This window comes from Protomyctophum bolini (assembly GCF_963924005.1).
Source record: "Protomyctophum bolini genome assembly, chromosome: 9".
In the NCBI taxonomy this organism is placed as follows: domain Eukaryota; kingdom Metazoa; phylum Chordata; class Actinopteri; order Myctophiformes; family Myctophidae; genus Protomyctophum; species Protomyctophum bolini.
Window position 1 is genome coordinate 37,387,853 of NC_137870.1, and position 19,191 is coordinate 37,407,043.

The window sequence follows — 19,191 nt, forward strand, 5'->3', positions numbered from 1 at the left end:
TTGTTGCGTATCTCACCATGGGGCATTCGTTATGGAACTCAAATGTTTATTGTCTTTGTTTATTAAAAAAACAGACATAAAAAAGGAAAATGAAATACAGAGGTCATTGTCTTTTGTGGTTTTGAATTGATTACATCCTGCTCTGCACAAATACATATCGCCACAATAGCATAGATAACTGATGCTATTTTAAAAGAAGAATCTTTTCTTAATTAATTTATTCAAAGAGCCTATTTACAAAAGCAAATTTAAACTATTTGTGCTGTGTAAGCCTCAGGTATCCAGCTGTACACTAAGTAGATCCAACATGGACTGTTGATATTGCTATTTGCTAAATAAACAGTACCCTTATTAGACTGTGTTATAAGAAGAACATTGTTTGGTTTGGTTGTTCCCATACATACTTTTCTTTTACTTAAAAATTATTCAAAGTTTGTTTTAATATATTGCTTCTCAGGTGATATTCTATGTGTTGCATTATATTTTCAAATGTATATACTAATAAAATAAAGTAAACCATGATTTCCCAAATATTCGAATACACCTGCGAACACGCCTCTGGCTCGCTCATGCACAATCTATGTAAAGCGCCTTGGATATAGGCGCTATACAAATGCACCATTAACCATTCATATAGGCTACAGTACATAGGTTAAATTCGTCCTCTGCATTTTACCCATCCTGTGAACTTGTTGATCTGTTATTTTCAAATAGACTAGCCTATAGGGTTAAAGTGGTTAAAGTACTGATTTTGATGCTGTAGTATTAGTAATCACATTTAGCAGGGACTCCCCTGAACCCCCCTCAGATTCCCTATGGCTGTCAAGTTCAAGACAGAAGGCCTTGAACTTCACACAAAAGTCGAAACTACTCTTCAATACACAACCTTTTAAATAATTCAAATAGCTGATCTACAAGCTCACAATGTCTCGATGTAGATCGGCTAGTTGAACTATTTTAAAATGTTTTTCAAAATAGTAAAAAATGGCAAATACGTTTAGGGATAAGGGTGGCGCAAGATGGAGCCCTTAGCCTCTCAGACTCAAGACAGAATATTTTGTTGACAGATAGGATTTTGTCCACAATTCCATACTGTATGGATGTTGGTATAAGAGACAACAGGAGTTGTTCAGAATAATTCAACATTCTCCAATTCTGTAGACTGTAAATGAAGTAATGTAGGTGTTTAACAATTGTACTCTTGAGAGCGTACAATGAAACCAAATGGACCGTAAGGGTTTCATTTGGCTTCATTTTACACTCTCAAGCGTAAAATATCTTATTTGTAGTAGTTAACAGTAGCACAATTAGAAACTTGCCCCCTATGGCCTGAAGAATAATGAACTCTGTGTTTCACTGGATTTCTGAATTCCTACAATGACCCCAGGGAGGCTGCATGAATGACTTGTAGTCCAGGATGGACGTGAGACCACATTTTCATGACAATTTTTGGTCATGATGATTATGGCACCATGACTAAAATATCTAAAAACACTTATTGCACACATAAAAAACCCCAGGAACATGTTTGTGCCCTAAACATTTAAATAAGATCTGGTAGCAAAAGGGGTGAAGTGGTCCTTTAACAATTCTCCATCATTTAGCGGGGGACCACCTGGAACCCCTTCAAACACACTGATATACTGACCTACAAGGTCAACCCACCCTCAAGAATAGCAGCGGTGAAACTGCTATGCTGTGTTCTGTTCTGCCCATTTCACTTTGTGAACTGTTGTACACTGGTAATTGGTAATATGTGACATGTAGTCATAGGCAGAATAGATATGATATGATAACACTTATTCCACACTGCAGAACATTTAAACAAAGCTTTGGACTTCGACCATGAGAGGAGGAAGGATGTCTTAAACATTTTATACAAAGATCATAAAGCAGGCAGTCAGGACCAGTGAGATTACACGAAGTCCGCTCTCAGAGGGGCAATGTGCACTATCCAGTTGTTCCAAATTTGGTAGAAATTGTCTAGTCTAGTTCTTAGTATGTTAGTTTTTCCATTTTGAAAATATCCAGGACTATTCCATTGGTCACAATTCTTAGTGAATGTTTGTTACTAGAGTCCGACGGATATGTCGGTCATTATTTGACGTTTTTGACAATATCGGCATCCTATCTGTCCCAGATAATTATTGGTGAACTATAAAAAAAAATCACACCTGTGTGAAGTGAGTGGTGCAACTCTGTGTGGGGTTCCCCGGAATTTCCAGACCCACAGGACCACGGCCAGGGTGCCGACCCGAGTTAGTAAAGGGAAAAGACGGACAGCTCGAGCTCGCCCAACAATATTTGGACAACTCACCCCGGTGAGTTGTCTTCACTTTCTGACATGGCGGGGTGAGTTGTATGTACTAAGGAAATGAGTGGAATCACTCAACGCTCACCCCGAAAGTGAAGACAACTCACCCCGGAAATGATCTGGACTTTCGGGGTGAGATGTCCGGACAACTCACTTGGAAATTGAAAAAGGGTGAGTTGTCTTGTTACCAAATGGAATGGTGCCATAACTCTTTTTCTATCATGGATGAACAAACTTTAAAACATTCTCCTTCGGGATCAATAAAGCACTTAATTCTATTCATGTAAATAATAATATGATTGTATGATATGATTGACATTTCACAATCATATTATTGGATTGTAATTAATTATTAATGCATTCATTAAGAATTACAATTAAAGCACAATTGAGATTTTCACAAGCTTTCGCCTACTTGTAAACTGTGATGTGACGATGACGATTGATCCATTGTCAAATTTGTCAGTGGTGATTGAATTCGTATTCAAACAATTAAAAGCCAAGGTATACTATAAAATAAATAATGTTTGGTCACGATGTGGGCCTTTGGAGGGCAGTAACTAACTACCATCACTGATTCACTGTGTCGCAATGCCCGAGAAGAAGACGACGAGGACGTCTCTCTCTGGCGTCACTGCGTTGGGGTTCTACGTCTTCTAGCATGTCTGAGCATGCCTACTGGGCTGGAAAATAAACAAAGGCTACTCACTCTGCTGCGATAAAAAAAAAATCCGCGTTTTGTCCACATTTTACGGCTTTCTCCTTTTTGTATGGTATCAACACAACCCCTAATACTGAAACTTCAAAACATGGAGAACGCACTACTGATGCGAGTGAGCGTGTTCACGGACCAGGGAGGCAGGAAATACATGGAGGACGTCACCGAGGTCGTAGTGGAGCCCGAGCCGGGAGAGGACGAGGCGAGGGCGGACGAGAAAGACGGGGGCGGCGGTCCGGTCGGTGACTTCGCCGATGGTGCCGTTGCTGCTGCCGCCGGCGACACAACACACCGGACCACCACAGACCCCGCCGAGACTACGACCCCCCCGCCACCGTGTGCACCACCATCCGCTATGTGCGTTGCAATTCTCGAACACGGCGGCGACGACCAAAGCAGCGGCGGCGGCAGGTCTGTACCGTCCACCGCGCCGGGCGGCGAGGAGGAGGAGGAGCAGCAGCATCCTCATCGCTCGGTGGCCTTCTTCGCCGTCTTCGATGGCCACGGAGGCCGGGAGGCGGCGGAGTTCGCCCGGGACTATCTGTGGGAGTTCATAAAGAAACAGCGGGGGTTCTGGTCCAAGTGCGACGAGGAGGTGTGCTCGGCCATACGGAAAGGATTTGTCGCCTGCCATCACGCCATGTGGAAAAAGCTACGTACGTTTTTGGAGATGTTGTGATATATTCTAACGCGAAATTGTGATAATTTACTGTTTGCCGCAAATTAAATTATAGACGTGAAACAATGTAAGCTGAACGACACACACACACACACACACACACACACACACACACACACACACACACACACACACACACACACAGAGAGTGTATGTGTGTGTACACAAAGTGTGTGTCGTTTTGGAGTGGAGGGGCACACCGTTTAGATCCAGCCTGGCCCTGAATTCAGGCCTTATTTAATCCACACCAAATTATTCACCCTCCCTATATATTACAGCACCTTTGAAATTGTTATTGAAAAGGGTGTAATGTAATAAAATACAATTATACACACATACTTCAAAATAATATACACAGTAAAGCCCAGAGGCTTATTTCCATGGTGGTCCCAAAAGCCCATGATGAAAGCACAATACTTCGCTTCCACCACTGCATAACAATATTAGTAGATGTAGGCTTCATATTGTATAGCCCTATGTTCACCCCATTCATGTTGTGTATTGGTTATCTGAAGTAAACACAGCAATGGAGTCTGCTTGCTTCCTCCTGTGTCTGAACAATGTTAATACATATTTGCCCAGACATGTCATCATGTGGTGGGCTGAACAGCTGAGCAAACCAGGGGTTGTGTCATTTGTGTACAGAGAACACATGATGCACTGAAACATTTCATGCCACACCGTGTCCAAAAGGTAGACTTTAATTTCATATGATTATTCATATGATTATTGTGATTGTGGTACAGCTGTTGGTCATTCTTTTGTTAAGTAGAATATAACATTAAATACACTTTGAAACGTTTACAATAACAGGGTGATACCTTTTTTACAGCAAAATTGTAGTTATTTGGACTTTGGGCTCTGAGGGATAGTGTAACAGTAACTGACAGAAATGTATGTATTTAGCATAAATCCACAATAATTCACAATATACTGTGAAAATAGTAATATATATACATTGAAACTTTAAGATACCAGGTAATCAATGATTCTGAACCTAGCATCTGTTTGAATAACATGCTATCTAAAAGAACAAAAACAAGCAGCCTAACAAAAACGGTCTGTCTGCATAGTATTATCTAGGTCAGTCACTAGCATCAATCAAACAGAAGGTTGCAGGAAGGGGTACAGGGAGAGTTAAGATAAAAAACAATCTCTGAAATCATAGGACTTATTTAGCCTAAACCTAAACAGTCCATTAATGTGTTTCTAAAAACATTTGAGGCTGAATCTTGATGCAATTGATCTGAAAATCTCAGTTTGAGAATTTGATCCAACTCTGGTGAGCCAGACGAGAGATTTTGTCAGCCATGTTTGTAGCAGAAGGCATTCATTTTTCAGCACAACATCTTTGGATTGTGAAGGGCACATGTTTACTATTGTGTGTGTTTTCATTCTGTTTATATGTTAATCTTTCATGTTAGCGGAGTGGCCAAAGACACTAACAGGGCTCCCCAGCACATCCGGCACGACGGCCAGTGTGGTGATCATCAGGGGCCAGCGTATGTATGTGGCCCATGTAGGGGACTCTGCGGTGGTCCTTGGTGTCCAGGATGATCCCTTGGACCAGTTCATCAGAGCTGTCGAGGTCACCCAGGACCACAAACCTGAGCTGCCCCGTGAAAGAGAGCGCATCGAGGGGTTGGGGGGAAGGTGAGCTACCCAGGAAGTTATTTTACAGCAATAACAGAAGCTGACCGGGTTGCATTCCTGGAATGATGTGTAGTTCTGTCAGAAGAGAAAGTGTCATGTTAGGAATTTGATTAAAGTTCAATACATGCTCCTTCCGACATTGTGGAAAATATGTTTTTTGGGACGTGCTTTCCAAATTAATTCAGGACATCTAGGGATGCGTCTGAGCAAAAATAAAGCTGAAGTACTGAATTATGTCAACATGTAGTTATCTCCCTTCCCAAGCCATTTGCATTAACTAAAGGGTAAGTGAGGACATCACAGAGCAAACAATATAGTTCTACAAAACCTCTGCGCAGCCCTCAAGCCTCCCTCACGCTCTGTGATAAAGATGGAAGTTCCTGCAATGAGCACAATAGCAAATCAAGTATCTCGCTCAGGGGGCAGCATCTGTTACTGTGTCTCCAGCAAGTCTGCTGATAAGATAGTGATGCTGCTGACAGGTTGGCACATAGTTCAGAACAAATAATATCTGTAGTTAAAAATCACAGCATGTGAGAAAAGACAGTAGGAAGATTACATTATTTATCGTTGTGTTTTGCAGCCAATACGAACTATAGTTATATCGCTTCACGTTTGAAAGGCCCTTTACAAACGTGACACAGAGAGCGCACCGGCATCAAAGGTAGAACAACGTATAGGTTGCACCAGGCATCAATGGGTTAAAGTCTAACTCATGTTGATTAGGTGATGTAATGGTGATGTAAAACAAACATTAAATGCCATTAACAATAAAGAGACAATATGACGTTATTGACGTAATGAGTTACAAAATGACATAAATTGTCCCTTCATTGTCAATGGAGTTTATAAAACAAACTAATGACAAACATTAAACCTGTATATAGGAGGGGCTAGCGCCCCTCAAAAATGTATAATAATTAGTATGTCATTAAATGATAACGATATACTTTTACCAGGGTAGATCATCAAGCCATGTCCTGCCTGGACGCCCAATGGGGTTTGATTTTGGAACTTGTCAAACCTTTCAGCCCTCATGAGTTTGCAGGTCTGCCCCAGTCCAGTAAAAATAAATGTTCAAATATTATTTATTTTGTTTGATATTGGAAATTACATATATGTGTATTATATAGTAATATTAACACATAGCAAAACACAAAATCTATTTGGCCGGTACAAAACCTCCTGTCTGGTAGTTTTTTTAATTAAATCCACCAGACACTTTGGTCGATAAGCCAAAATATTAATATTTATCTCTGCCAGGCCATAACAGCTGGGTCAGGGATTATGTTTTTGAGCAGCTATTCTCGGGCACCACTGGACTGATCGGCGTGAAATTGTTCATGCACACTCCAGTTGGCCAAGGAAGAAAATCGTCTTGAATGTGTAGTCTGATAATGGGCCGATTCACGCTTTGGCCTATAGACCGATTCACAGAGGGGTGTCCTGGGCGCGGCCATTACTGAGGTGTAATACATGGAGCAGGTGCTCTGTAGACCAGGTGTAGCTAATCAGTGCTGCTGCACTTAATGGTACACCTCAGTAATGGCCGCACCCAGGAAACCTTCTGTGAATCGGTCTATTGCTCTTGTACTGTAACAATGAACAATGAAAAGTTTTCCCTCCGGGATATCTCAGATCATGACGAAACTCCCCATGTAAATCATGGCCATTTCAGCCAGACTAGATTTAATTTCTGCCATTTCTGCCATTCCGTTCTTCAAACGGAAATAGGCTCAGATGAGTGCCGTTTTCTAGTTGAAGTTAGTTTATGTGGTCAATGTAAAGATTATACTTCATTGACACAGAGATGAGGTGTGATCATGGATGTGCAACAGATCCTCCTGGGACAGGAATCAAAGTCGGGTGTAATTATGTGGGTCAGTACACATTCACAGAGTAGGCCATTAGTCACGGGGTGCCCTGCTAATATGGTTATTAAGGAGTATTTAACTGGCTTTTCTCCTCTTCTCAGTGTGATAAAGAAGTCTGGAGTGAACCGGGTGGTGTGGAAGAGACCCAGACTGAGTCACAACGGCCCTGTCCGCCGCAGCACTGTCATCGACCAGATCCCCTTCCTGGCCGTGGCCAGAGCTTTGGGTAAGGTCGTCTACACTTTTTTCTTTGTTTCCTGATTTATTTTTGGGCTTTTTATGCCTTTATTGATATTACAGTAGGTAGACAGAAATGGGGAGTGACACGCAGCAAAGACCGTCGGGATTGGGACTCTAACCCACAACACGCTGTCACAGGCTAGGCCACGTTTGACGTTATTGTCCAAAATGTAAATGGACACACACACACACACACACACACACACACACACAGAACCTCTGATAGAAGGCTTGCCCCATAGGTGTCTAAAACTAACTGAACACTGTCATGTGACTGTATTTAGTAGACTAGGTTCTCCGGCTGGCCATTTTTATTTAAACTTAATTTTTAACCAGTAAAAACTAAAAACACATTGAGACTGTGTCTCTTTTACAAGTTGGGAACTGGCCAAGAGGCAGAAATAAAAATTACACTTCAATACTACATCAATGTCACATTATGGAACAGCAAATAAAACATCCATGATACACCTCAAAGTGCCTATGAAATAAATACAACAAATCACCACCAACGTGCTAATCTTTTTAGTAGCAGGGCAAAATACACAATCTTCATCTGATGCTCTCACACTGCAGGTGACCTATGGAGCTATGACTTCTACAGTGGGGAGTTTGTCGTGTCCCCGGAACCAGACACCAGTGTGGTGGTCCTGGACCCCAGTAAGCATCGCTACATCATCCTGGGGAGTGACGGTCTGTGGAACATGGTGCCACCACAGGACGCCGTCTCCATGTGCCAGGACAACGATGAGTCCATGGTGAGTGGAGCATGAGAACAGATTAGGACCGCAGTCGTCTTGTCATCATTATATCAGTATTTGTATTTTTTTGCCTTTATTGATAGGGTACAGTAATTAGTAATAGACAGGAAAGGGGAGAGAGATGAGGAGTGACATGCGGCACGCCGTGCGGCTGGCTTGGCAGCCTAGGTGCCCAGACAGTTGATCTAACCGCCCAAGTCGGCACTGTTTGTTTTTAACTCTTCTTCCTTCTTCTGCCTGTCCGGCCATCCATCCTCTATATCACCTCTTTCCAGTGGCATTTTGCTCGGCCAGGTCATCTCCAGTACATTGTGGCTTAGCTACATCTCATGATGTGTTCCATTGTTGTTTGTGGTTCACCGCACACACATGCATCAGAGCGTGTTAATTAAATGCTTTTCATGGATGCCTTTCAGTGTCCTTCGCCGACCCGCAGACGGTTCAACGGTTCCAGACTGTTTTTAACAGTTTCTTTTATTTTGGCAGCTTACTCACTTGAGAATGGGATTAAATGTGATAAATCACGAACATGACAAAAAATCGGGATGCAGTGCTTCAGTTAGCCCACCGTTCAGTTTTAACCTCAGTTTGTGGGTCACGGTTTTGGTTCAGTTTCGGCAAAGTAAAAGGAAAAATGGAAAATACAAACCTGTAAAAATTAGAGGTGTCCGATCGATCGGGCCCGATCACGTCATTTTCAAAAGATCGGGATCGGGAAAAAAATATCGGGAAAAAATTATTTATTAAATATAATATATTTTTTTTTATTAAATCTTTTCTTAATTGTATTTAACGTTACAGAAGAAACGTGACCATCTATAAGTCTTAAAGTCATCCTCCCGAGTCTTTAGTTTTGTTTTTTAATACAGATTGGTTCATAATTAATAACAACAAAACATCCTCCTCTCGAAGCAGCCTCTTGCTGCTGCTCCTAGGAAAACTTAGCGCACGACAGTGACGTTGGCCCTAAACAGCAGATCTGCAAGCTCACAAAGAGTTGCTTTCGCAACGCGCTGTGATCTTGTAGATTTGCTATTGGGCGACGAATGGCGACGTTCGTGTAACTTGCGTGGCTAGTAGGCTAATAGCAGAAAGCTAACGACAACAAGCGGCAGCGGCTGCACTGAAACAACCGACGCTTAAAGCGACTTTTAAAAAGAAGGAACCACAGAGAGAGAGAGAGAGAGAGAGAGAGATGATGAGGAGAATCCAGCCCTCGTAAAGACCACTCGGTGGAATAATTATTGATCGTCATACACAGAGACACACACAGCGGAATCAACAGGCTTCTAAGCACCGTCTTGTTCAGATCTGCTTCTGCATCTGCACTCGCTGTTTGAGTGCTAAAAAGGGAGAGAGAGAGCAAAAACAACTCGTTGTTGTTGCTCTGTCCACCCGGAGCAGGAGAAGAACATTCCGTCTGAAAAGTCCCAACAAAATACTCTATGTCCAATCCATGACTGTAGATAGAAACCCTTCTAATAATATAAGCATAATATCTCATGCAGAGATCTTTATTGTAAACTTTTGTAAATGTTTCTGTGCGACACGGAATCCCTCCTCTCCCCAGTGAGCTCTCCTCTCCTCCCTGCATGTGCTGCGACTCTGCACCACGTGTGAGCGCATAGGTGCATTATTTTCCCCTTGAACATAATGATGAGGCACATTAAAATAGCAATATAAGGGTTTTTTTCCCCCTTTAAATAATGAAAAGGCAGAAATGTCTAATAAAATAATATATGCTAAAAAAAGAATAAAAGATAATGCTATAAATAAACTTTTTGAGTGGTGCAAGCCAGTCCCTTGGACTTATGTGTGTGGGTGCCTGCCTGGCTGGCTGGGTATGAGCATGAAAACAGCATGGTTGTTTTTCACCACCTGTGTGCAACCTAACACACGCACACAAACACATGCCCATATTAACTGTATATGATGATTTCGTGTGTGCCAGTACAGTACAGTAGAGGGTACAGTAGAGGGACCGGCACACAGTAACTCTGTCATTTCTCAACCGTTTCGGACACGGGGTGGCAGTTCGGAACCGTTTTAGTCCCTTTTTTTTTCTTACTGCATTGCCAAAATGTATCTGATCGGGAAGAATTATCGGAAATGATCGGAATTGTATCGGGAGCAAAAAAAGTGATCGGATCGGGAAATATCGGGATCGGCAGATACTCAAACTCAAATGATCGGGATCGGATCGGGAGCAAAAAAACGTGATCGGGACAACTCTAGTAAAAATACATCAATGTCACTCACTTCACCCAGAGCCAATAGGCATGTTTACATTTCCCATTCTAATCGGGTTAAAACAAGGTTTTAAATACACCTATGTATACACCTAAATATACCCGATCAAGCGCCACCCAATTTAATTTCTAATCGGGTGCAGAGGGGTGGTCTAGACTTTTTTTTAACCCGATTAGAATCTGATATGTTCTTTCTGCACATCAAATTGTCGGGCAATTTCTGTTGCTTAACCTCCTTTTTGGCAGTGCGATGAGGCGGTATTCCTCTCTCTCTCGTTCCCTCTCTCTCTGCGAGCGCACGTGTGTGCACACACACACACACACACACACACACACACACACACACACACACACACACACACACACAGCACTATATTGCCGAAAATCTCCCATGCAAATAAAAAGTAGGCCTATAAATAAATAAAAGTATGTGTTGCAGCCACTGAGATAATGGATGATGTATGTGAGAAATCACTCGTTAGTACCTGAAGTTGCATGTGCTGCCTCTGTGATCGCAGATCTGTTTGGCTGAAGAAAGTTGATATCCAATAATATAACTATGCATTGCCTACATGCCATTATGGTTTAAAAAATAAATTATATAATTTAAAAATAACTAAGGCATTTTCCCAAATTCCAGTTTTAGAATCTGACTTTATTTCACAACATATTCCCCAATTTCCACTGAGATTATGGGGTGAATGAATGTGGCAACAGACCCATCTTCTCTTTCTGTCATAGTGACATTGTCCTGCATCAGATCATGTGTCCCTATCCAAATCAGGTTCTACAATCTAATCTACAATAACCTCTTCAGTTTTTTGAAGATTTTTTTTGAGTGGTGCAACCACTCCCTTACGGAGCTATGTGTGTGGGTGGCTGGGTCTGAACACTGTGTGTCGCTGGCTTGCTGGCTGGCTGCATGGGTCTGAGCACAAAAACAGCATGGTTGTTTTTCACCACCTGTGCGCAACCTAACACACACACACACACACACACACACACACACACACACACACACACACACACACACACACACACACACACACATATTAACTGTATGATTTCGGGTGTGCCAGTACAGTACAGTGACAGTACAGTACAGAAGAGGGACCCCGACACGCCGGTAGCTCTGTCATTTCTCAGCCGTTTCGGACGTGGGGCGGCACACCGGAAGCGGCCCAGCCCCCCGGGCGCGTTCCTGGGGTCTGGATGTTCCGGGGGCCCCCCCACATGGTATCTCTGTCATTTCTCTACCGTTTAGGACGCGGAACCGGCCCGTCACCCCGGGTGTGTGTAAAGGCGGGAGGGAAGAATGCGTAAACTCACTCACTCACTCGCGCACTTGTCAATTGAAGTCCCCCCCCGGCCCCGCGATGCGATACAAAATGTCCTTTTGGGGTTGTTGCTGGCGGTGGCCGTCATGGATCCTTATTAGTGTAGTCTAGTAGTCAACACGACATGGTGTTTGTTTGTCGATGCGTACTGTTACTGAGGTGGAGACGGAGTGTTCGCCTGTTGGACTGGCCCATGGGGGACTGGCCCCATGAAGTGAACGGAGTTGGCGTAACTCGGCAAAGTGAGATGCATGGTGAGATGTGTGCAAACGGTGTGGTTTGGTAGGAGAAGGCGGACAAAGGATGGGGTGTTGCGCTGGCTATTAGTGTGGCAGGATGTATTATCGAGTGGTGCAGCCACTCCAAGGAACGGCAATGTGTGTCCCTATGTCTGTCTGTTTAGGGTACCAACAGGTGACAAAGTGGCGCTGTTGAGCTTCCCACTGTGTACAGGTGCATGTTGGGAAGTTGAGAAGTACTCGTAGCCTACTGTATTGTAGCCTACTACACTGTACTTATTATTAGTAGTAGTAGTAGTAGTATTGCATTGTATCACAGCCTTCCAATCAGTCTTGTCAATTATTCATCCTCATCCTGTACGTCCACTTACCACTAGTTGGCATCAGCTAATAATCGTTACAGGTACTGTAATGTAATACTGTCATGTGTTGTTTGTTTGTAGTTGTTCCCACTTCCCGGTGTGTGCACTCACTGCACTAGCAGCGCTGAGACTCTGACAAAAAAAAGGAAAGAAAATGTGTATTAAAATGATGACGTCATGAACGGGGCCTCCCGATCCTTAAGGCCGCTCCTGAGTACATCACCACTCTGTTCAGATGGGTCTGATTTCATTATACACACAGCTAACCTGATTAAAAGTGGGCACATGTAAACACCTGATCGGATTGAACTTGCCCCATGTAAACACTTGATCCAAAACCTTCAATCGGGTTTATTTTAATCAGATTGGAAGAAAGGTGTCCATGTAAACGCAGCTAGTGAGACTCTGACTTCACTGTGCGAGTTACGCTTGCACAGGAGAGAGGGAGAGTCTCTGCTGTCATGTGTCAGTTGTTCGAGCTTCTGTGTTAGAAATAACAAAACTTCTGAATGAGCTCATGCTACAGCAAGTCAAGACAATAACAGACATCACCTTGGTTACCTGTCAACGCAGTAGACTAATTATATGATAATTTATTAATCTAATGGTGTCGCTTGCTGAAAATGGACGATCAGGCTCAAATTCACTAATTTATCAATTGAGTGTAAAATCTGCCCCAAATTCGAGTGTAGGTTTCGTAGTACACCCACGTCGCCACGGCCTTTATAAAATGATCGCAAACAGCTGATCCTTCCTTAATCTCGTTCCGACGTTAATAAATGTGACGGCTGAAATCTATCTGGCACGCCCTATGAAATCAAGCCTCGCCCTCGTTTTTGCGACATGAACAACTGCAATACGACCGCCTCACCCCCCTCTCTCATACACACACAGTCACACACACACGCACGCTCACGCAACTTGCAAGCCCAACTGCATGGTGTGTTGTATCTTAAATAAATAAAGAACACCTGCATTAATTAAATAAAGCTCTAGGCCTACTCAGGCCTACCCCTGTCTGTTTCCCTCTCACCTCGCTTGCCTTGCTGTCATGTCCATGCACGCACCTCAAGGCTATACATGACGCATCGCATCGCCATGAATGGAATACGTTTGTAGGCTAGGCCTATATTAATTTTACCCATTCGTGCACATGCAGTGCACGGCGAAGGCGATCAGTGAGACTGTGCACTGCTGTGATAAGTGCTGTGGGTGAGTGATGCCTGGCTGCATGAGAGATAGCATGTCGTCAAGGCAGTCATAATCAACGTTTATGGAGTGATTTGATCTTTGATGAACGAATCATAAACATATGGATGAAAACTTGCAATGCAGGCCTTCACGTGCGTCGCCAGCACATAGGCTACCAGCACACATGCAAGCCTTGCATGTGTGCTGGCGACGCACGCCGCGATCCCGTCCTCCCGTCAAAGCACTTATTTAATTGGTGAATGATTTAGCCCCTTACGCCTATAGCCTACAATTGCAAATAGGCAAGCTGTATGCTTGTCATTGTCACTTAATAAAGGCGTGCAGTCCATTTATGACTAAATCTTTTTTTTATACATCACAGGGATTATATAGGCATCTGATTAGTTTGATTAAGCCCAAACTAGTACATTGTAAACATGTTATATTGTTTTTAATTGCACGATTTTAATTGCTTGTAAAGTTGGAAATCTCTCTTTTTTTTTTTTTTTTTTTTTTACATGTGGGCCTATAGTTTATATTAACATTTTAGGAGTGAATACATATGTTTCGATGCCTGGTCTCAGCTGGTCAAACAATGCTGCTCCACTGTTCTACGACAGAAAAACAGGTGAGGACAAAGCGTACGACAGCTCCCGACCAAAAACATGATTTCTTTTCCTGGCTCACGTTCAAGTTCAAGGTTTTGCGGAAATGGTAAATGCCGATATTTTGGCATACGCCGAGTTGATAAATGAGGGACAATGTGTTTCCTTTTTTTGGTTGCAAGCAACACTGTTGTGTTCACTTTGGATTCATTGGATGACCCAGATACAGTGCTAATTCAACAGTACATGCATGCATGTAAAGTGGTAATGCTTTATGTTAAAAATGCATATTGAAGCGTGGATGGTCAGGTGTAACCATACCGCCCTCCTACAGGCTCCGTGCGGGGTGTCCAGCGCGCGGCAGCTGGTCAGCCATGCCCTTCTGCGCTGGCGCCAGAGGATGCTCCGTGCCGACAACACCAGTGCCATCGTCATCGCCCTGCAGGAACCCGGTATCTCCCAGGAAACACTTCACCATGAGGAGGTGCTGGTGAACTTGGCCGAGGTGTCCCAGTGCCCCCCCGCGTCCCTCTCCCGCTCAGACACACCGCTTATCCAGGTGAGGCTGCACAGCGGAGATGAAAGGATGAGCCAAGTGTGAGGGGGATTATACACGGTGGCAAAGATGCTCCCTGAAGTCTCAAAATGCCCCTCTCCGGAGGAAGGTTCTGGGCATAGATATGCGAACATTCTACGAAAGTAGCAGTTTGGCTATTTGTGTCAAAGAGATTTGGTGTAGAGGGATAAAAGGAGGCACCAAGTATAGACCCCTGGGGGACCCCAGTCAACCAAATGCAGTGTATTCATCCCTTCATAGAAATGAATGTATAGAACAGATAGCTACACTTACGCTTCTATATCAAACACAGAGGAGGAAATAATCAATCCATGGGGGCCTCCATGATACTTTTGTTCCATATGACGATGCGTTACGGTATCCAAGCAAATAAGTGTTGTCGAGAAGTTGGGCACTCAAGACCTATCTATACTTTTAAGTCTATGGGTGTCCTTAAATGTTATACATAGGGAAGAAATTGACACACAATGGACACCTTGGATGAAGCGTTGAGGGAGAGGTCTGTATGTACATACTGTAGCTGTTGTGACTGTTGGCTACCTCAAAACATAATGTAATGATCTGTTCTCTCTCTCTCCCACAGCGTCTTCCAGAGGTGGATATTCCCGCCGTCGTCTGCGAACTCCTCCCAACGCTGCAACGAATGGATGGCCTATCGGGGAGCAGCAGCCTGTATGACCTCTCCTTGTCGGCATCAAGCCCCTTCGCCCCACTCCTGATGGACAGTGACGTGGAACCGGCCCATTCCGATTCGCCTCTGACCGAGGGCTGCTCCCAGGGGCCGGGGCTCGGGGCCGTCTCTAGGGTGACCAGAAGCAAAAGGACTGTCGATGGACCAGCGGCGTTGGCAGCTTCCCAGTCGACCAAGAAAGCGTGTCGCAGACACGGTGACAGGATACCCCTGGACACACACACGGAGGAAAATGATCAGAAACAGACGTCCAACAATGTCCCCGTCCTGCTCCAGCAGCATGGAAAGACCACAGTGTGTGTTTGCTGAGACGCAATCCCAACCACGCACAAGTACACACACACACACGCATGCACTCGCATGTACACACACCACACACACACACACACACACACACACACACACACACACACACACACACACACACACACACACACACACACACACACAGTACATGTACAGAGATGCACACACAGACATGCTGCCTCCTCCTGCCCACAAACTCTCGTTTGTTATGGGTATTTCTTTTTTAAACTAGTTTAAACGTTATTGACGAATGGCATCTTGCCAGCCTATTTTGACAGTGGAAGTAGCCGCTCTGTGTTGTGTTGGACATTGTGGAACAATGGGCTCTGCCCTCTTCATACCTCTGTTGTCACATTTATTTGTAAAGTTCAAGTTGTTGCCCAAATTTACAGTCGTCTTTATCTTCACATCTTCCTGAAAATAGAGGATGTTTGTGTCATTTTCACCCTATTATGCAAACAATTGTATGAAATATGTATGAATAATTATGTTAATGTATATATTCCGGATTTTAAGTATTAAGTAGTACAATGTTCCTTTAAAACAAATCAATATATTTTTATACACTGTTTTATTACACTCTAAAATATGAGAATACCACACCTCCATAAGTCACATTTTATTTTGAAATTAACCTCACTCGTTCCTCACCGTGGCTAAATATTTAGAAGTTTGTTTTTTGCTCATATTTTATCGCTAGATGAGACTTGTCTTACCACAAAATCAAAGGTGCTGCTATGGTCAGAACCAGTAAGCTAATGAATAGTTTTATGTACAAACTATGATGTTGCCATTGTTTTGTTGGGGGAAGATTGCACTTCTGCTTCCGTCTTTGTCCCTATGTCGGGCTCTGTTCCTTTGACATCAGACACTTTTCACAGACAGGATGTTTTGTTGGTGAACACAGCTGACGGTAATAACGTGAATTGCGCTGTTGTTTTAGCCCTTACTGTGTGCCAGCATGCACAACTTCTGTACAGTTTACTTGATGCTGGCACAAAGCAACACTTAAAAGAAACACACCAAAAATATATGATATTACGCTCAGCTACGTTTACCAATATTAATGACACGTCAAAATGTCCACTGTGAAGAGTGAACATTGACCATGGAATCCTTCCATGATAATGAAGTGGTTTTCACCAGGTGTCCCAGGTCTCTGTTTAATGATGAGGTCACCAGAAGGACACGTGAATGCAATTACTGAATGCAATAGAAAACCAGTTGTAGCCTACAAAAGTTTGACGACCAGGGTTTAGGCGCCATACCGTGTGTTGTTTCAAATGGTGAATGGTGCTGTCTGTTTGAATGGAGCAAGAATGTGAGTGTTTTTTTTCTTGTTTCCCCTGAGTATCTGTTTGCATTTACATGTTTTCACAAGTGGATTCAGAAAATGGAGCAAATATACAGTAACCTGTAACGGGAGCTTATGGCCCGTGGATTGAGGGAGCATGTATTTCGGCAAGTGACATTGTAATTTCAGCTCGGTGTCATGATCAGTCCACTGTACACCATCTTATCTACCCTTTTCCCTAACAAGTACAAACTAGTCCTGTCTGTGTGATGGGACTTAACAGTTCTTTATATTAAGTTTCTATCTCACAGGGACTTACAGTCTGAATACCACTAATTAAACAGTCTAAGTGCTATTCTGCAGATGTGCTCATGCCGTAAAATTTACTAGTAAATGATGGACTCACAACTTATTGTGGGTCAGTGTGATCTGAGAAAGACTTTTCTTTTTTGCACTGATAAAATACAAAATATTGACTGTAATTGTTTGCTTTAGCTAGCGTTTTTAGTATAACAGAATAACTTAATAGCTTGACTCAAATGAAATGAAAAGAGAGAGTGGACTGTGGAATAGGCGGAGTTCTCAGATTTCCCTGTTGCGGGCAGTGTGTACAGTATGCAAATTAAAGCCTTGCTCTCAGTTTTGCTTTCACGGTAACTGATAAAGCTAGACATCACAGCATGACAGTCTCTCATTTGTTATTTATGAGATCTTGTTAAGTTATTGTTCTTATATTTCTTTTGTATTTTGATAGACCAAAGTGCAATTTTTTTAACAATGTGTAGCATTCTTTATTGACTTGTTTTAGAATATCGTTCAGTTGAAAGTGTTTTGTCTTGAGATATGACGATGCTCATATTTGATTCATCCTGTGAATGCAAGCCTACCTGTTACTGGGCTGGGGATCATGATTCTATAACCATTTAATACAATTTGTAAGGTATTTTTAAGTGCTTAAGTTAACTGGTTCACGCTGTGGAATTATAGCATCCCTTTGTCCCATTATGCAGATGGCTGTGCTTACAGTAAGTAGTGCATGTGAACAGCATACAAGTGGAAATATGCTTAATCTGGAATTGAACCTTAAATAAAAGGTTTTATGATTATTATTTTGTTTTTTGAGGATGCGTTTTGTAGAAACAAAGTGGCTGGCTAGTGCAATTAGTATACAAGCCACTGTTTCAAATAGTGGCTTGTATACTCATTGTACTAGTACTAGTCAAACAGTCTGTAAAAGGTTCTTCTGTACTCATTGTACTAGTCAAACAGTCTGTAAAAGGTTCTTCTGAAGTGTTTTGAGAAAGAATCTGTTAAAAGATGCAAGCAATTTTGTGACTGCATGGTCCAGTCAGTCACAGTACACTGAGATCTCCACTGGGAGGACCAGAGTTATGTCAGCTAAATTAACAAATAGGCACCTTAAAAAAAGTTTTACCTGATTTCCATGTTGGTGGTGGTCTTCAAAATTATAGTTATGTTAATTATGTAAAACGAATGAAAAGCTAAGTAGAACTAGTTAGGAATATGGTACACACACACACACACACACACACACACACACACGACGGACAATGTGTCCAATTAAAAATAAATTATAGTTTGGGACAGTGCAAAATCCAATGTAATTTGACAAGCCACCTGTCAGTCACTCTAATAAGTCATTGGAAAATACAACTTAAATTGACCTCAAATCACTCCAAGTATAGGGGGTTAAAACAATTAACACTTTTTACTGCTGCAAATAATGAACATGACTGGTTTTGTATTTTATTGTTAATAAACTTCTCTTACCTAAATTGCTTCTGGTTATGTTGAAATCGGTTGAAATATTACACCACGTTGCCATCTAGTGGGTCAACTGGTGAACATCATACAAAAGCCATGGATGCAGATGGGGGCTTAGTGGACTGGAGGCAGAGCCATAAGCCAAATTCCAATACCCAATATCTCGGCCACTCGCTCACTCACACTCGCTCACTCCAGCATGGCACATTACGGTGGAATTGGTGACCTGCCAAATATGTGACCATCTTGTTCACACAACTATTATACATGGAAGTCTTTAAATACATGGCCTAAATACAGTTGGGTTGAACTCTGC

At 42.7% G+C, this 19,191-nt stretch overlaps 2 protein-coding genes across 2 annotated transcripts in view; one reads left to right on the forward strand and one right to left on the reverse strand.

Annotated features, from left to right (window-relative positions):
* The window catches only part of appbp2 (amyloid beta precursor protein (cytoplasmic tail) binding protein 2), a 26,303-nt gene extending 23,003 nt beyond the window's left edge, over window positions 1–3,300 (reverse strand). Inside the window, exon 1 of the mRNA XM_080772394.1 lies at window positions 3,166–3,300. The gene's annotated coding sequence lies outside the window, so the exon portion shown is untranslated. The remainder of the gene's footprint in view (window positions 1–3,165) is intronic.
* Window positions 2,975–18,873, forward strand: LOC308321479 (protein phosphatase 1D-like). The gene is made up of 6 exons (XM_080772392.1): window positions 2,975–3,688; window positions 5,136–5,364; window positions 7,340–7,464; window positions 8,055–8,236; window positions 14,557–14,781; window positions 15,383–18,873. The coding sequence occupies exons 1-6, from the start codon at window positions 3,085–3,087 to the stop codon at window positions 15,797–15,799; spliced, it is 1,782 nt and encodes a 593-aa protein (XP_080628518.1). The 5' UTR covers window positions 2,975–3,084; the 3' UTR covers window positions 15,800–18,873.
* Window positions 18,874–19,191: the final 318 nt, after the last annotated feature.

Coding starts and splice junctions, on each gene's coding strand:
- LOC308321479 (XM_080772392.1), top strand. CDS start 3,085: ATGGTATCAACACAACCCCTAATACTGAAACTTCAAAACATGGAGAAC. Junction 7,465..8,054: donor GGCCGTGGCCAGAGCTTTGG/GTAAGGTCGTCT, acceptor CTCACACTGCAG/GTGACCTATGGAGCTATGAC. Junction 8,237..14,556: donor AGGACAACGATGAGTCCATG/GTGAGTGGAGCA, acceptor GCCCTCCTACAG/GCTCCGTGCGGGGTGTCCAG.